At 36.1% G+C, this 17,577-nt stretch overlaps 1 protein-coding gene across 1 annotated transcript in view; it reads left to right on the forward strand.

Moving 5' to 3' along the window:
* Positions 1 to 17,577, forward strand: part of AQR (aquarius intron-binding spliceosomal factor) — an 85,095-nt gene that overhangs the window by 38,848 nt on the left and 28,670 nt on the right. Inside the window, exons 17-24 of the mRNA XM_004578440.3 lie at positions 4,555 to 4,733; positions 7,385 to 7,552; positions 7,852 to 8,021; positions 11,582 to 11,823; positions 13,588 to 13,734; positions 14,244 to 14,313; positions 15,521 to 15,631; positions 16,603 to 16,712. Coding sequence (XP_004578497.3) covers positions 4,555 to 4,733; positions 7,385 to 7,552; positions 7,852 to 8,021; positions 11,582 to 11,823; positions 13,588 to 13,734; positions 14,244 to 14,313; positions 15,521 to 15,631; positions 16,603 to 16,712 — 1,197 coding nt within the window. The remainder of the gene's footprint in view (positions 1 to 4,554; positions 4,734 to 7,384; positions 7,553 to 7,851; positions 8,022 to 11,581; positions 11,824 to 13,587; positions 13,735 to 14,243; positions 14,314 to 15,520; positions 15,632 to 16,602; positions 16,713 to 17,577) is intronic.

A 17,577-nucleotide genomic window follows, 5' to 3' on the forward strand; every position in this document is an offset into this window, starting at 1 on the left:
TCAGGATTTACTTTTGGGACTATTTGAGTAGATCTAGTTATTTGAGTAACTCTTCTCTTTAAACATGACTCCTACCTGCTAGCTCATGTCTGGGATTCCTTTGGCTAAGAAAAGTCTTCCATTCCAGTTAACATATGCAGTTCTATAGGATGGGATTTCTGAAGGTTAAATTTGTTGTTTAGACATGACTGACTTTGGGTAAATGCTCTTTAGTCGTTACTTTATGTAAGTCAAAGGTAGAGATAAGTTACATATCATAAGTAATCATAAATGAATGAAGTTATTTTTTTTTTAAGATTTTATATATTTTTATTGGAAAGTCATATATACAGAGAGGAAGAGAGACAGAGAGAAATCTATCCCATCTGATGATTTACCCCCCAAGTGACTGCAAAAAGCCGGTGCCGCGCCAATCCAAAACCAGGAGCCAGGAGTTCTTAGGGTCTCCCACACGGGTGCAGGGTCCCAAGGCCTTGGGCCGTCCTCGACTGCTTTCCCAGGCCACAAGCAGGGAGCAGGATGGGAAATGTAGCTGCCGGGATTAGAACCGGCACCTATATGGGATTCCGGGGCGTTCAAGGCAAGGACTTTAGCTGCTATGCCACCGTGCCGGGCCCATGAAATGAACTTTTTAAAAATTGTGTTATAATGACATCATATAATGCATATCCAGTTATACTATGTTTTATTTGAAAAGTTCAACAATTTTTTAGTATAAGTAGATTCAGGTAGTTCCCAGGCCTCTTTTCTTCCTCATTACAGAAAGCTACCCATAGGCACTGTAATTAAGCTCTATTTTTTACTTCCATATTTTATACACAGTTCTATTTTTTTAATTATTATGTGAAAAGTTATTCTGGGTGAGACTATAAAGCACACAGCCCTTAATATTTTGACTTAATAATCAGTTGAGTCAGTAGGCAGGCTAGCACTCTGAAATTTGTATACCCACAGGCTGATCTTCCCTGCCCACAGCTTTGCTGGAATTATTGCCCATTGTACTCCAGGGGAGTGCTTGGGGAATTTGTTAGGGATTTACTAAATAACAGTTCAACAAAGAGAATTAATATACATTTTGCCTAACTTCCTATACAACCAAAAGAATCCTCATGATTTGCTAACGAAGGAACTTTTTAAATTTTTACCATTTTATGGCCAGAGAAAAGAAATGTCATTCTTGGAAGTTAGAGCTATCACATATGAGCAAATAATTCCAAGTGTACATTTCTAATGCCTACGATTGAAAACTCTGTTTCTTCTGACCGTGTATCCTGAGAGTAGGGATATTTTTACTCATCGTATGGTTCCGATTGTGTTTTCAGGTTGCTAAAGCCACTGAGCAACAGTAAGAAAGGATGTGCTTGTAAAAAGCTAAAGTCTGTGTTTTCTAGTGCTTTACGTGTCAAGTGGATTTTGTAAGAAAGAGGAGTAATGCAAGTAAATTAGTGATTGCCTAGGGATGAGAATGGGAATTGACTGCTGTTGGACCTTGGAGATATTTTGTACGGGTAATGAAAATGTTCTAAAATCGGATTTTGGTGATTGATACAAGCTCATAAATTTACCAGAAATCATTGAATTGAACATTATATTGCATGAGTTTTATGATGTATAAATTATACTGCAGTGTAACTTCTTTACAGTTAAGCTGTGAGAAATGAAATGATAGAAAGTTATTTCACAAGTATTTAAAGCTAACATAATGTTCCAGTACTAATCAACTCATTGAATTACAGAACTTTTGAATAGTTTCTCCCTGTAGTGCTGCCAAGTTCTGTGGATTTTTATTGTGAAACAAAGCATATACATGTGATGTGATTTATCTTTGTAAGTATTACAGTTTGGACAGTAATTTCTCATTTTCAAGTGCTGCTGTAGTTTTTATATTACATATTTCCATACTGCTTCATTTAAAAACTAAAGCACTAGTTAGACTAACATGGAAGAATAATGAGTATTTTTATGCTGACCTGTAACAGCGTCTTATAAATGATTTGAATATTTTTAAAAATTTGATTAAATGATTTAAATCATGTAATGTTCCTTCTCAAAGGAAACATTTGTATAGATACAGTTTGCTTGCTTTAAATTTTTTTCAAATCATAATTTATTATAAAATATATTTGAAATAACTTATAGTGATACTGAAAATATAGAGATAAAACAGTAAAAATAGAGACTATCTTGATGAGGAAGAGAAAAAGGTAAATATTAAAGTAGCTTCCCAACAAAGGATTGTCTATGGACCATGTTTACCTTCTTCATAGGGTCAGAGTGTTAGGAACCCTGAAGAGGTCCAGCAGTGACGATGAGGGATTTGATCAGCACCACACCATCTTACCCAAATACGAAAGGGAAGTCTTCAAGCTGAAATGAAAGAACACTAATTAGTAACATGGAAGAAGCTGAGTAGCTAAAAGTATCACACTTCCTGATTTTAAAATATATTGTAAAGTTATTATAATCAAGGTTATTGTCATCAACTTTGTCACAAATACACAATATTTGTCTCTTTTTTTTTAAAGATTTATTCACTTTATTACAGCCAGATATACACAGAGGAGGAGAGACAGAGAGGAAGATCTTCCGTCCGATGATTCACTCCCCAAGTGAGCCGCAACGGCCGGTGCTGCGCCAATCCAATGCCGGGAACCTGGAACCTCTTCCGGGTCTCCCACGCGGGTGCAGGGTCCCAATGCATTGGGCCGTCCTCAACTGCTTTCCCAGGCCACAAGCAGGGAGCTGGCTGGGAAGTGGAGCTGCCGGGATTAGAACCGGCGCCCATATGGGATCCCGGGGCTTTCAAGGCGAGGACTTTAGCCGCTAGGCCACGCCGCTGGGCCCACAAATACACAATATTTGAAGGATAGTCTTTTCAACAAATGATGTTAGTAAAACTAGATAACCACTTGTCTACATACAAAAAAGAAAGAGGTTGAATACCTTTATTACACCAAACCAAAATAATGAACTAAAAACAGATTAGAGACACAAACATGATATACATTTCCTGGGTGAATGCAGATGGGGAAAGCTTCATGATACTGGTTAAGATGATGAATTTTTGGGACCATAAACAACAAAAGCAAAAATAATAAAATGGGGACTATATCAAACTAGCATTTCCATAAACAACAAAAGCAAAAATAATAAAATGGGGACTATATCAAACTAGCATTTCTATACTACAAGGAAAATGATCAGAAAAATGAAAAGACAAACCTATAAAATGGGAAAAAATATTTGCAAATCATATATCCAATGGAGATGAATAGCCAAAATATTTAAGGTACTCGTGTAATTTAATAGCAAGAAAAACAAAAATACAGAGCCTCCAAATGTTCCAATTAAAGATGCTGCAGGGCCTGAATAGATACTTCTTCAAAGCAGGCGTACAGTCAGCCAACAAGTATTTGATATTATGTTCAGTGTCGTTGCTGGGAGGCCAGTCAAAGCCACAGTGAGATTATCAGCAGACACCTGATAGAATGGCCACCATCAGAAAGTCAAAAGTGTTGGCAAGGTTGCTGTACTCTTAGTGGCAGTGTGACTATCACCATTGCAGAAAATAGTATGGAAGTTCTTTTTAAAAAATATGATCTAGCAATCCCACTTCTAGGTAAATGAACATGCAAAAGAAATGCAGTCACCTTTCTAAGAAATCTGCACACCTATATATTCGTTGCAAATTATACACAATGCTAGATACGGAAGCTGTCTTTATTAAGAGGTATTTGGCTAAAGTATCTAAGTGTATGTGTATACACGAATACACAATATACATACATACATACACAGGATAATTCAGTCTTAAGGAAGCAGGAAATCCTCCCATTTTCAGCAACCTGGACAAACCTGGAATACATTATACTGGCTGAAATGATCAAATGATGGAAAGACAGAGTCTGATAATCTCACATATCACTAGAATTTGAAATAGTCAAACTCTCAGAACTAGAAGAAGGGTGGTTATTGGGGCTTAGCTTGGGGAGGAAGCAGTAAAATGTTTATCAGAGGGCACAAATCTATGCAGAAGTTTTAGACACTTGATATTCAGTATGTAAAGGCTGTAATTTGTGTTATATGTTATTTTGTATGCTAATGTTATGTTTGAAATTTGCCAAATGAGTAGATCAGTTTTTATTATACAAAAAAAGTGATTAAATGTGTGAACATGTTCGCTAGCTTGATTTAGTAAGGATTTCACCATGTATATATCTGTGAAATCATGCCATACTTCTTGCAATTTTGTAATTTCCATCATTCATACATCAATGAAGTGGAAAAGTATGCTGAAGGAGTTTTTTCTTTAATAAAATGGCTCAGCTCCAGGATACTAGTATTCCCATAGCATTACCTAGGAGAGGGGGATATCCTTTTACTCCCTGTATATTGGGGTTTGGATTTTTTTTTTTTCAAAGTTCAGAAATAAGGGCTATTCATGTTAGGAAGTAAATACTAGCTAAACATGTATGGTTACCAGTTTTATTTGTGTGAAAGTTGGACCAAAGCTATTCTCTTGTCGGAGTAATTATCCATTTCTTTGTTTTCCAGGCAGTCTGAGTACGGTGGTGTCGTGTTTGGTGGCTGGGCACGGATGGCCCAGCCCATTGTGGCTTTCACTGTAGTTGAGGTTGCTAAACCCAACATAGGTGAAAACTGGCCCACTCGAGTTCGTGCGGATGTTACCATCAATCTGAATGTTAGAGATCACATCAAAGATGAATGGGAAGGTAATTTAGTATTTTAGAAGGTATACTTGCCTTTTGTATTTTCAGGTTTGAATATTCACTTAGAGTGTTAAGCAGAATTATGAAATGTAAGCTTCTGTTAGATTGTTGTCTTTGAAATTTGATTTATAGAGTAACAGCTGGCTTTCTGATTTTTAATAGTAAAGCACAAGGATCGTGCAGGAATATTTAAATCTTACTATCTTATTAAAAACAGTCTTTCAGAATGTTTTGAAAATTGCAGTTTGCAAAGCTGAAATGAAAGCACCTTTAGCTTTGTAAGATAATTACAGATTCGTAGGCTCAATATAAAAAGAATGGAAACATGAGTGTTCATAAAAGAATCTATACATAATTTACACATATAAGTAGGGTAGGTCAGGAAAACTGGAAATAAAGATTGAAAAGCATATTTGTTGGAAAATTCAAAAGAAATAGTTTATTTTTGTAATGGGAGTGAGGAAGAAGAATTGGTGAAATCAGAGGTGCTCAAGGACATCTAGTGATTGCAGAGCAATTTAGTCAGTTACCCCTGCTTGTTTACTAGACAAGATGTTGCGAACAATTCTGTCATGTATTTGTTTTCTTTTTAGAGGCAGATACTGTCAAACTTAACAGGACAGATTTCAAAACATTGATTGTATCTGTCTCCCAGTGGCACTGTTTTACCTGCTTTTGTTTTGAATGGGCATTTTATAATTTCCTAGCTACCTGTGGGGGTTCTTGCATCTCCTTCTACCTTGTGGTATGCCACATTAAGTTGCCGGAGAAAATCTCACACATACTATAGATTGAAGCTTAGGAAATGCTGTTTTACATTCTGGGTCGTAAACCCAAATGACATGGTGGGTACCAGCAGGAGCAGCAATGCTTGAGAAAAGGTTTTATCCAAATACCCCATTTTCTTACTGCTTTGGTGACTGTTAAGATGTGAAACAGCCTTCTGCCTCCTCTCTTGCTCTGATAAATGAGAAATAGAGTGGGTGAATTTTGATGAGTAAGACAGGGCAGTAGATTCTTGTGGAACAAATGATTCCTATTATGGAGTACAGTGGGAAGAGAAATTTTTTCTAGTAGGCCAGGGCTAAAATTTAGCACAAGTGTTGAACATTGATGAGGCCACCAAATAAAAAATGGAGGAAAAATTGATGAAGAGGTTCTGTAAATGATAATTAATGTTGTCATGAATTAGGGTATTTTTTGTTTGTTTATTTTTTGTTATGGATATTGTTAAATGCTGAAAAACGTTGATCTTGTCCTTTCAAGAAAGTATGAAGCTTGGAGCTTTAGTTTCTCTATTATCCACACTGAAAATCAAGGAAACAGCAGTAATGAAATGTAATCCCAAGTATTCTGTCTCAGAAAACACAGCTATGGACTAACTGCAAATGACTGACAGAAAAGATAGCAGAGTTCATTATAGTAGAGGCTTTTTGTTTTGTTGCTTGATTTTTTTTAATGTGGAATTTTTTTTTTAATTACGATGTGCCCAGATGAAGTGTTGTGCTTCAGGAGAGACTGGGTGGTCATCCCTCAGTGATGCCAAGAAACGATTCCTGCATAGGGACTAAATGACCTCTCAAAGCCTGATTTGGCTCTGCGACTGCGAAGTCTTAATGAGTTGTGCCTATTGCAGGGTATACAAGTAGCATTAACTCGTATAGTACAGCAGTTACTCTTGCTACATTCTGACTGCTTCTCCTATTTCTTTGCACAGAATTATTGCACCCAATAAATAAAACTGCAGCCAATATTATCAGAGTTGTTTTTTTTTCGATTTTTCTGACACTCAAACATAACTCCAAATTAAATCATAACGGTTCCCATATTGTTAGCTACCGACACTACTGATGTAGTTATATATTTTGTTGCTGCAATTAGAAGTAAAAAGCAAAATGAAACAACGAAACAAAAAAACCTGTTAATTTACACTTATACCAGTAAGTGGTGTGACGTGACATGCGGTGAGGTGTTATTTTATGTCCCCTGCCTTCCAGTGTCTACCGTACTTGGGGCTTGGCGGCCATGGAGTCTGTTAGTTGCACTAATGATGTGTAGATGTGGACTTTGAAATGGGTCTGCTGTTTCTTAACATTTACTTCAGAAAGTTTGCACTATTTGCCATCTGAAGCTACATTCTCACTATCCTTCTCAAGATGATATCTGTAAACAATACTTTTCTGCCTCGATGATTTATTCTCAAGTGGACATGTTCTAGTGAAATACAGTTTAGACGATATTTAGGATTACACTGATGGAAGCTGAAACTGATATACGAAGCTTACTAAATATACAGACAAATTGTATGTCAACCATATTTTTGATTACTTATTAAGGATGTTAAAAATAAGAATAATGGCAGACATCCCATTTTGGAGCTATAGCATGAATTGCAGGGCTTACTCACAATTGAATTCATGACACAAAATTTTCTAATTTTAATATAAAGAGGATTTCATTTTAATTATAACATTCAGACATTGAGTATTATAGGAATTCCTGTAGTTGTGTAAGAATGCAATTATAATCCTTGACACTCCTGATATTTTGAATACTTCTAATATCTCTGTTCCAAAATAACAGGTTGATAATTTGTCAACATATGTCTGAAAGAAATGAAATTCTAATGCAAAAATGTCTTTATGTTTTACCAGGGCTTCGTAAACATGATGTGTGTTTTTTAATTACTGTGCGGCCCACAAAACCTTATGGCACTAAGTTTGACCGAAGGAGACCATTTATTGAGCAGGTTGGCCTGGTGTATGTCAGAGGCTGTGAAATCCAGGGCATGCTGGATGATAAAGGGCGTGTCATTGAAGACGGTATGGTGTTCCATATAATGGGGGGGAAATGCATGTTTAGAGAGCGGTACATTTCTTTGCCTTTTTCCGCTTTTTACTTCCTAGGTGGAAACTTTAGCTGTTGTATATACTAAGTAAAACAAAAGGATTGTACATGAATTACCTCTAAGTTATTACCTCATAGTTTGAAAAATAGGTAGCATGATTTCTAAACTTCTTTGTTAGATATTTGAAAGCACAGGGTCTTTTGAAACAGTTTATTTCTTACACAAATCTTTGGTCAGTTTATTTCTAACACAGATCTTTTTCAAAATGTTTAGGACCCGAACCTAGACCCAATCTTCGAGGAGAGTCGAGGACATTTAGAGTGTTTTTGGATCCAAACCAGTATCAACAAGATATGACCAACACTATACAAAATGGAGCAGAAGATGTGTATGACACTTTCAATATAATAATGAGGAGAAAACCAAAGGAGAATAACTTTAAGGTAATCTAGGGACTCTTGATACTTTTTCATAGAAGTCTGAAGACATAATTTATAACTTTAATACCTAAGTACGTGGATATTGATTAGTAAAAAGGTTTGTTTTAAACCCTTTTTTATTCTTAATATGTAAAAATGAAATATTTGGAAATTGATATGCTGAATCTTTTTTGTCCTTTTAAAGAGTTTAAAAACCAAACATATAAACAAATCTAAGTGTTAATTTAAAGGTCATCTTCTTTCCTCTTGTGTTTTGTATGTTAGGTGCTTTGTTTATGCCCATTGTAAGGGAAAGAAAACTACTGGCTTTGTTATTTACGGGGGCTTCTTTTCTATGTGTCAAGTAGGTATACTTCTAGATCTTTAGGCATGCATAAAGGCTTTGAATAATTCTGTCATATAATATCTTTGCAGATCCTTCATTAGTGGGAGGGAATAGGAGGTTTGGGTACTATAGTTTCATAATTTTGTTGGGAGAAGAGTTTTACTAAAGGAAAAATTTTGAAACTTGCTGTCTGAAACTGTACTAGAAAAATTAAATATTGACCAATCATAGCATCTGATAACATCTAGTTTTTCAGAAAGATTGCCTTTTTTTCTTTTCTTTACAATGCTTCTTACATATTTGTGTAACTTTACCTTGTTTTTTCCATGTTTGTAATTAAAAGAAGAAAACCTCTTGAAGTTGCTTTCCATCTCAATCTAGTCATCGGAGATAAAACCACAGAAGAACTTTTGATTTCTCTTTATTTAACCCTCCACATCCAACCTGTCAATGATCTGTTGATCTCAGGCAGTGCTGCCATGTTGGATACCATCAGATCGCATCCCGGCCTCACCCGTGCCTGTCTTCCTGCTTATGTTGTTTTTCTCGTGGCAGCTCACTGTCCTTTTAAAATATAAATCATACCTTGGTATCTGTTCCCATCACATCAGATGATTCTCTGGCAGACATTTGGTGTGACACTTAAGATGGCCTTTGTAATACTGCATCTCATTTCCAACTGCTGGGGTTCAGGTCCTGGTTGTGCTCCATAGGCCGTGTTCAAAAGACTATCATAACTTGTCCTCACTATCTCTCCAACTTCATTTTATAACATTATTCACTCCAGGATAGCAATAGTGGCCTTTTTGCTGTTCTAACAATAATAAAGAAGACTTTGTATAATGTATACTGTCTACCTGGATGATTTGCCCCAGGTATGTACATGGTTTGTTCCTTCGTTTGATATGGCCAGCTCTGCTTAAATGTCACCACTTAAAAGAAGCCTTTTCTGGCAACCTTACTTACAGCAGCTTCTCACTTTCTCATCGTTCTCTGTTTTATTAGCCTTATATTTTCCCCTCAAGGCCCTGACAATTATATTTTATCTGATTTCTGTATTGGAATGAAGGTCTTTGAGGGCAGTCATTATCTGGCAGGATAGGTCTAGCACTTAAAACTACACCTATACATCATGTGTGCGTAATAAATATTTACAGAGTGAATGAGGGATGGAGAAATGGTAAAAGCTTCCGAGTTTTGTAGTATCTGATATGGTCTCACATTTGGTCAGTTATCAATAAATGAACCTCAGTCACTTCAGTAACAACCGAAACAGCTTTTTCTCAGTTTATTGAAACATTTTCTTTAGCCTGTGCTGCATCTGATGCTGTGCTAAGTTATCTGGAGTTTATAAAATTAATAAGACACAGCTTGTACCTTTGGGAAGCTTGCAATACTATGAGGAAGTTAGAAATGTAAACCAAAAACTCTACCATAAAAGGTTACAAGGTACCAAAAGCCATAACAGGTGTAGGTAAAAGTGTCAAAGGGGGCTCAGAAGAAGCATTCAGATTCTGGTTGAAGAAAAGTGGAGAAATACGAGGAAGAATGCACTGAATGTATCGTTAGTGCTTCGTAACAGGCAAGACTGGCTTCCCATGCATTTCCTTCTCTGTTTTGCAAATTGTGGGTTTCGCCTGTTTGCTTATTGCTTGACAGTTGTCTCCCTCTCTTCAGTGTCTCCTTACAATCATGAGCCTGCATTACATGAGCTCCTCCCATTGTACAATGCTGATTTTTTAAGATATTTATTTGTTTTTATTGGAAAGGCAGATATGCAGAGAGAAGGAGAGACAGAGAGAAAAATCTTCCGTCCGATGATTCACTCCCCAAATAGCTACAAATGGCCAGAGCTGAGCTGATTCAAGGCCGGGAGCTTCTTCTGGGTCTCCCACACAGGTGTAAGGTCCCAAGGGCTTGGGCCATCCTCTACTGCTTTCCCAGGCCTCAAGCAGAGAGCTGGATGGAAAGTGGAGCAGCTGGAGCATGAACTGGTGCCCAAATGGGATCCTGGCACATGCAAGGCGAGGATTTTAGCTGCAAAGCTACCATGCTTGGCCCATGATACTGTCTTTTAACTTAGCTTCTTGAAACTTTTCTTTGACTTTTCATTGATGAAAAAATAGATCAAAGCTCCTTCAGGATTCTTTACATGAGTCAACTAAAATGCCGTTTACTTCATGAAACATTTGCTAATATTAACGGCCCTCCTGCTTCTGTCTTTCTCATCTACCATAAACTGTGTTCCTGTTATATTTTGTAATTTTTTTGTTAAACTTCCATGTTTTATTGTTGTTGGCACCAGAAAAGCTTCCCACTTTTCTAGAAATTATGTTAGTGGAGATTAAACAAATGATGTACAAGTAGCCAGGCACCTGAATAAAGGAATTTCAGGTAGAGGTAAATGTAAGAACAGAAGCCAGATAACTGTAGTTAGCATTCATTATCTTGTTATTTTTAAATGTTTGATTGTATAACATTTGTGACAAAAGTGGTTGATTTGGTTATTTTATTGTTTGAAATCAATAGCCTGGCTTTCTAATTTCCAATTAGGAAATGAGGATAGATCTTTTGTTCAAATGATTTTTGAAAAGGTGATGAATTAAACTTGATTTTAACATTTGTTTGCTAACTGTTGTAATGACTTTTTATTGTAGCTCTCATTTGTTCTAAAATTTCTTTTGATATTTTCTTCATTCTGTTCACTTTGCTTTTTTCAGTTATTATTTTTCACAGTACTAATTTTGGTATTTCTGAATAGTGGCATGTTTCCTAGTTAAGGCATACTTTAATATGGTTCTGATAGTATGTGATGTTAGTATTGAAAAACTGGAATATGAAGAGGGCAGAACTCCAGGAATTTTTTTTTTTAGATGGAGCATTTTTGTTAAGGGTTTGTTCCATAATTTCCTCTTACAGTTAGGTCAGCCTGGGTCTGATTTTCATCCTACTCAATAGGAGTCAAGTGGTGGACTCGTTTGTGTCATTCTGTCTAAGTGAACTCTTGATGGATAAACTGTCCTTGCTAAGTTTGGTGTTCTGTTTAACTCAGTGTATGCTATCAGCTGAAAATATAGCCGTTGATTCAGGCCAGCCAAGCACCTGTCAGCAGAAAATAGCCTCTTGCCCTGAAACGCTCAGGAATTCTGGATTAGGGCAGCCAGCTCTGCATTCCAGCAGAGTGCAAATGTTTGAAATGTCTTACTGAAACAATGTTTTTCTGTTCTTTTACTCACAGGCGGTGCTGGAAACTATTCGGAACCTGATGAATACTGATTGTGTGGTACCCGACTGGCTTCATGATATCATTTTGGGTTATGGGGACCCAAGTAGTGCACATTATTCAAAAATGCCCAATCAGATTGCCACCCTTGATTTCAATGATACATTTTTGTCCATTGAGCACTTAAAAGCAAGCTTTCCTGGTCATAATGTGAAAGTGACTGTGGATGACCCAGCTCTACAGATACCCCCTTTCAGGTATATATCCCTTTCAAGCAGCCTAGAGTCCATCAATTTTAGGCCAACAGGAATGTTAGTTGAAGTAAGTTCTGAGTATTACATGAAGATTTGGTTTTGGCAGTCTCTTCCTTTACCATGTAATCACTAGGATAAGCTTATTATAGTTGAATATGTTTGAATTGTGAGTGTAAAAGCTATTTTAAGAATAATCTTAGGTCTTACCAGGGGATCAGTAAATATCTTTTTGTTGGAAGAGAATTACATATTTATAGCATTTGAAGAAATATCTTCACATTTTATGTGTATTCTAGCATGGTATACCTACAGCTGAGTGATGATGAATTTCCTTTAACTTTTAGGGAAAAATTTTATTTTTATAATTTTTTTGCCTTGCTCTCTCACAAATTTTAAATACAGTTTCAGTTCTTTATTCTTACTCAAAATCCTTGGGACCAGAAGTATTCAGATTTTAGAGTTTTCTGGATTTTTGGAATATTTATGTACATATTACTGATTGAGCATCCCTAATCCAGAAATATGCATAAATGTAAAATGTTTGAATGCCGTGATGCTTAAAATGTTACAAATTTTGGAGCGTTTTAGGTTTCAGATTTTTCATATTAGGCATGTAAGACATGTGGATTTAGTTACACTTAAGGTTGATTAAGATTTGATTTGTAAACTTGAATAGAAGTTAGAACAGTATGTGAAGCAGTTGATGACTGTTACTTGAATTCTCCCATTTAGATTAGGTCAGTATACTTATGTGTGATGACTTAACTCTTATTTTTTAGCTGAAAATTAGAATACAGAGCTGTCAGTTGACTTAAATATAAATAAGTACACACAGTAAAAAAGTTACTGTAACTGCCAAACCTAGTTTTCTTCCATACTTCCTAATCATCACAATGCCAAAATTAGTCTTCCGATCCCTCTGACTTGAAATCTCTAAACTGTTCATTGATCTTTTTTACTGTTACAACTTCTTATGACATAGATAAAAACGTGTATGTTGTAAATTCTGCCTTAAGGATAGTTTTAATGTGTCCTTGATTGTTACCTCTTTGTGATGGCAGTGATTTTTATACTTTCCTCACCTCTTAACCATCATAGGTCAAACTTCGAGAGTCACTCACTCCCTAGCCAAAAAGCTGATTGTGTCTGTTGCTTACCAAATAAGGGCTGTCCTCTTAGCCTCTTAGATTCATAGATTTTTTTGGTGCTAGCTATCCTTTCAGAATGTGAAAAACTGTATAAATGTGAAAAAAATGTACAAAAGTATACATGGAAAATTAATGTTTTAGTATAATTTTAGGTTTGTTGACATCCCTCGGGTGTCTGTGGAAAGACACTTCCTAACCCCAAGCTGAGAAACTGCTTTAAAAGAGAGTTCATCCAGAGCACCAGTCTCTGTCTAGTCTTACTTGTCTCTAATGTGCCCTACAAGTCAACAAAGCTAAGCTGTTTGTACTAGAGTATCTTCCTTTACCAACTTTGAATGTCTGAATCCTTCAAGATTCATCTTAGATGGCACCTGTCTCTGGAATCTTCTCCAGTTTAATAAAGGACGACAAGCACTTCAGAGTGCATATGCATAATATTTAGAATCGCCTTAAGAGCCATTTTAAGTGCTTCAAAGTATAGATATTGATAGTGAGTATCTATAGGTCTGAATTGTTTTTTATTCATTTTGATTATCTTCCATGTCATCTCATGCGAAAGGTAAGTGCTTACTAAGTCTCTTATTAATTATAAAATTGAACGCAAGTGTTCTTCTTTTAGAATAACCTTCCCAGTAAGAAGCGGAAAAGGAAAGAAAAGGAAAGATGCAGATGGGGAAGATGAAGACACTGAAGAAGCAAAAACCTTAATTGTTGAACCCCATGTTATTCCTAACAGGGGTCCTTATCCTTATAACCAACCCAAACGGTAAGTTTACTACCTGGTTAACTGTTTCAGATGGGTCTAATAATGTTTTATTAGTTTTCCAAATCTGTTAAAACTTGAGGCAACTACTGTTTCTGGACCTTTTCCCTCATCTGAACAAGGTAGACATTTTAGACCATTCCATATTCATAATACTAAGGTAAATAAGTGCTAGAGGCCTGCCTAGTTTGAGCACAGGGCTCTTATCACTGGTACATTTAGAAGTATCTTTCTGGCTTGTGTGTTGGTAACTAGCCTTCATGTTATTAAATTGGACCTAATTGTTGATGCCACAAATGAATTTTGGGATGGACTAAATGTGTTGCTAAGTCAATAGTTTATCCAGATTTCTTCCGTTTCAGTTGTCCATATAAGAAGTAGAGATGAAGGGAGTCATTAAGCATAGATTGGGAGAACAGGGACAAATAAAAAGGAGGTGTGTAGACCAAATTTGTAATAAAGTTAGTTATCTATATTTCTAATCAACTTCTCATTTGTTCTTTTATCTTCAGCAACACAATTCAGTTCACTCACACGCAGATTGAGGCCATCCGTGCTGGAATGCAGCCTGGGCTGACTATGGTAAGAGAGCTACAGTTACATCCTCTTCAGTTAAGACTGGAAGTAAACATCAGATTTTCAGAGTGAGTTGTGTTTAAAGCACAGAAACTCAGCTGAATTTAAGTGTTTTTAAGTATTTGTAGAATGTTATGCATATGTATATCTTGGCTGCTCATTTTGGTGTTTCTAAGTAAAGTTGTATTGAAATAGGACCATGTTTCTGTATCACCTCTGGCCACTTCTTTGCTACGACAGAGTTAAGGTACTTAAAACAGAAATTGTGTAGCCTTTTATAAGAAAGTATATTGACAGCTGTTTTAATTTCCAATTATTTTAGAAGTTCTCATGTTACTTTCACTATTGATTTCTGGTCTGACTTATTATTTTCAGTTTTTTATCCTTTGCTTTTAAATCTCTTTTAGATTTATGGATTTATGGCCCAGGATATGATTTATCTTAGATAATATTCCATATGTTTTTACAAGAGTGTATAGTCTGTTGTTGCTGGTCAGTTAGATACATTAGGTTGACATTGTTCAGTTTTCTATGCCCTTGCTGATTTTGCATGTACAGTCTTCATTGATAACTGACAGGAACATTGAAGTCTGCTACCAAAATTGGGCAATTGCCTAGTTTTTTTTTCCACTTCTGTTTATTTTTATTTAATGTATTTTAAAGCTTTTTGGATGACTCCATATGGTTTCCGATTTACTACATAAATGTAGTGTAGCATCCTTTTATTATGTATATCTTTATCACTGTCGATTTCCTTACTATGAAATATCCTGTGTCTTATGTTAATGTAGCCATTACACCTTTACTTTCATTGGTGTTTTTGTGATACTTCTTCGTCATTTACTTGTAACCTACTTATTACTATATTTGAAATGAATTTCTTATATATGGCATATCCTTGGGCCATTTTTTCAAAATTTCCAGTCATTTTTTCTTTAAATATTTTCTTCTGTACTATGCACACCTTAAGACTGTTTTAGTTTTGTCTCCTGGGTTGATGAAGAATCTGTTTTATTTGTCTTTTTTTTCCTATTGTCCAAGTTAGGTGCTTTCCATGGATCTGCCTTCCAGTTTTCCGACTCTTTCTATCCTTTATGTTATTAAGCCCATCAGTGAATTTTCATACTTGTTAATTTATTTTTAAGTTCTAGAATTTCCATTTTCTAACGTTGTGATAACTTACTAGTTTATTATGTATTCATCATGATTTTAGGTTGTGGGGCCACCTGGTACAGGAAAAACAGATGTAGCAGTCCAGATCATCTCCAACATTTACCATAATTTCCCAGAACAGAGGACTCTAATTGTTACCCATTCTAATCAGGTAAGTGACTTTGTGTGTGAAGAGTGAGGCTGGGGGTAGGAGATAGGGAAGATAGAGAAGAAAAATGAAAGCACAATGGAGAAGAGGACTCTGTATGGAAACCTGATTGTTGGCACCGCAGAGGACCAGGTTAGGCTGGTTAGTATAGTAGTTGTTAGAGAGTTATGCTTAGATTATCTCTGATTATGATCAGATTACATTGAATGATATGTAAAAGCGATCTTTTAGTTTTACTAGAGAGGGTCGAAATGTGCAAAATTAATAAGCATATGCAGATATGTCATCAGATATTTGGACTAAACTAAATTACCAGATTTATTTTGCCTCATACTTCCTCTTTGTCCCCTGCTAAGCTAGAGCTTTGACTTGAAATCAGAAGCAGTAACCTATACTAGTGGACTTGTTTCTCATTTAGTGAAAGGAATATTCCTAAAAGATTAAGATGTAGATTGTATTAATACTGGACTGAATTAAAGATTTCTATGGAGCATGCAAGTAAGCAACTGTAGTATATGGGACAACTGTGTTGCATTCGGCATTCTAAAGCTGTCAGGCATGAGAAAGAACAAGTTACATGAGCTATCTTACTGTTAAATGCCTTTCATCAAAATAGTTTGTGATGGAGGAGTACCGTACTTCTAGAAAATGCACTTACAGCCTAGAATTTTATCGATACATTCTGCTTTTCTGCTCTCTGGTCCTCCCAGTGTGTTTTGCCTGTACTGTTAATCCTGTCTCACTGTTCTGCAATTCAAAAATTTGCAGTTCTCTTATTTATGGAAATATTGATTGGAATGCTGCTTGATTTGGTTGTTAATTTAATTATTTTAGGAATCTTATAACCTAGAGGAAATAACATCCATGCCCATGCGATTTCATAAACTGGAAACAGAGGCTTAATGAGTAGATAGTTGTTTTAGAAAGTTACCGAAGTCTTCCAAATTCACCATCGTTTTTGCCTTCTACGCCAGGCTTTGAACCAGTTGTTTGAGAAAATCATGGCTTTAGACATTGATGAACGTCACTTACTGCGTCTTGGTCATGGAGAAGAAGAACTGGAGACAGAGAAAGATTTCAGCAGGTAAGCAAATGTGAGTGATTTTTGCAACAGAATTTTTAGCTAATAATTAAACTCAATCTTGATTGCGTTATAATGTAACCTACTAAGACTATAAGCTGTATATTGGTCAGCTATTAGTCTCTCTCAGGTTGAACTCTGTGTATTTATGTCATTTTAAAGTTGCACATTGTCATTTTTTTCATTTATTGAGATACTTTTAGTGTGGCTATTTCAAAACTTTATAATGTAATGTGATTCCCTTTTCTGCATTTGTCTAAACATTTAATTTGTACTTATTGGATACCAATTAAAGGGTTAATTTAGTGACATGCAAATTAACCAATTTTTGTGGTTATACTTTCAAATACTTACTGCCAATTTAGTTTGCCTTTACGTTTAATATTTCTGATTGTAAATTAACCAAGTTTGCAAATCACATTTCTTTTGCTGTTAATATATTAAATTTATTCCTGCAAGGTTGCTTTTAAAAAGTGTCATTTATTTTAAATCATTATTTTTAAAAATTTATTTATTTTTAATACAAAGTCAGATATTCAGAGAGGAGGAGAGGCAGAGAGGAGGAGAGACAGAGAGGAAGATCTTCCGTCCAATGATTCACTCCCCAAGTGAGCTGCAATGGCCGGTGCTGTGCCAATCCGAAGCCGGGAACCAGAAACCTCTTCCGGGTCTCCCATATGGGTGCAGGGTCTCAAGGCTTTGGGCCGTCCTCGACTGCTTTCCCAGGCCACAAGCAGAGAGCTGGCTGGGAAGTGGAGCTGCCGGGTTAGAACCGGCACCCATATGGGATCCCGGCATGTTCAAGGTGAGGACTTTAGCTGCTAGGCCATGCTGCCAGGCCCCTTAAATCATTTTTAAAGTCTAGTTT

This window comes from Ochotona princeps, chromosome 6, assembly GCF_030435755.1.
Source record: "Ochotona princeps isolate mOchPri1 chromosome 6, mOchPri1.hap1, whole genome shotgun sequence".
Lineage (NCBI taxonomy): Eukaryota > Metazoa > Chordata > Mammalia > Lagomorpha > Ochotonidae > Ochotona > Ochotona princeps.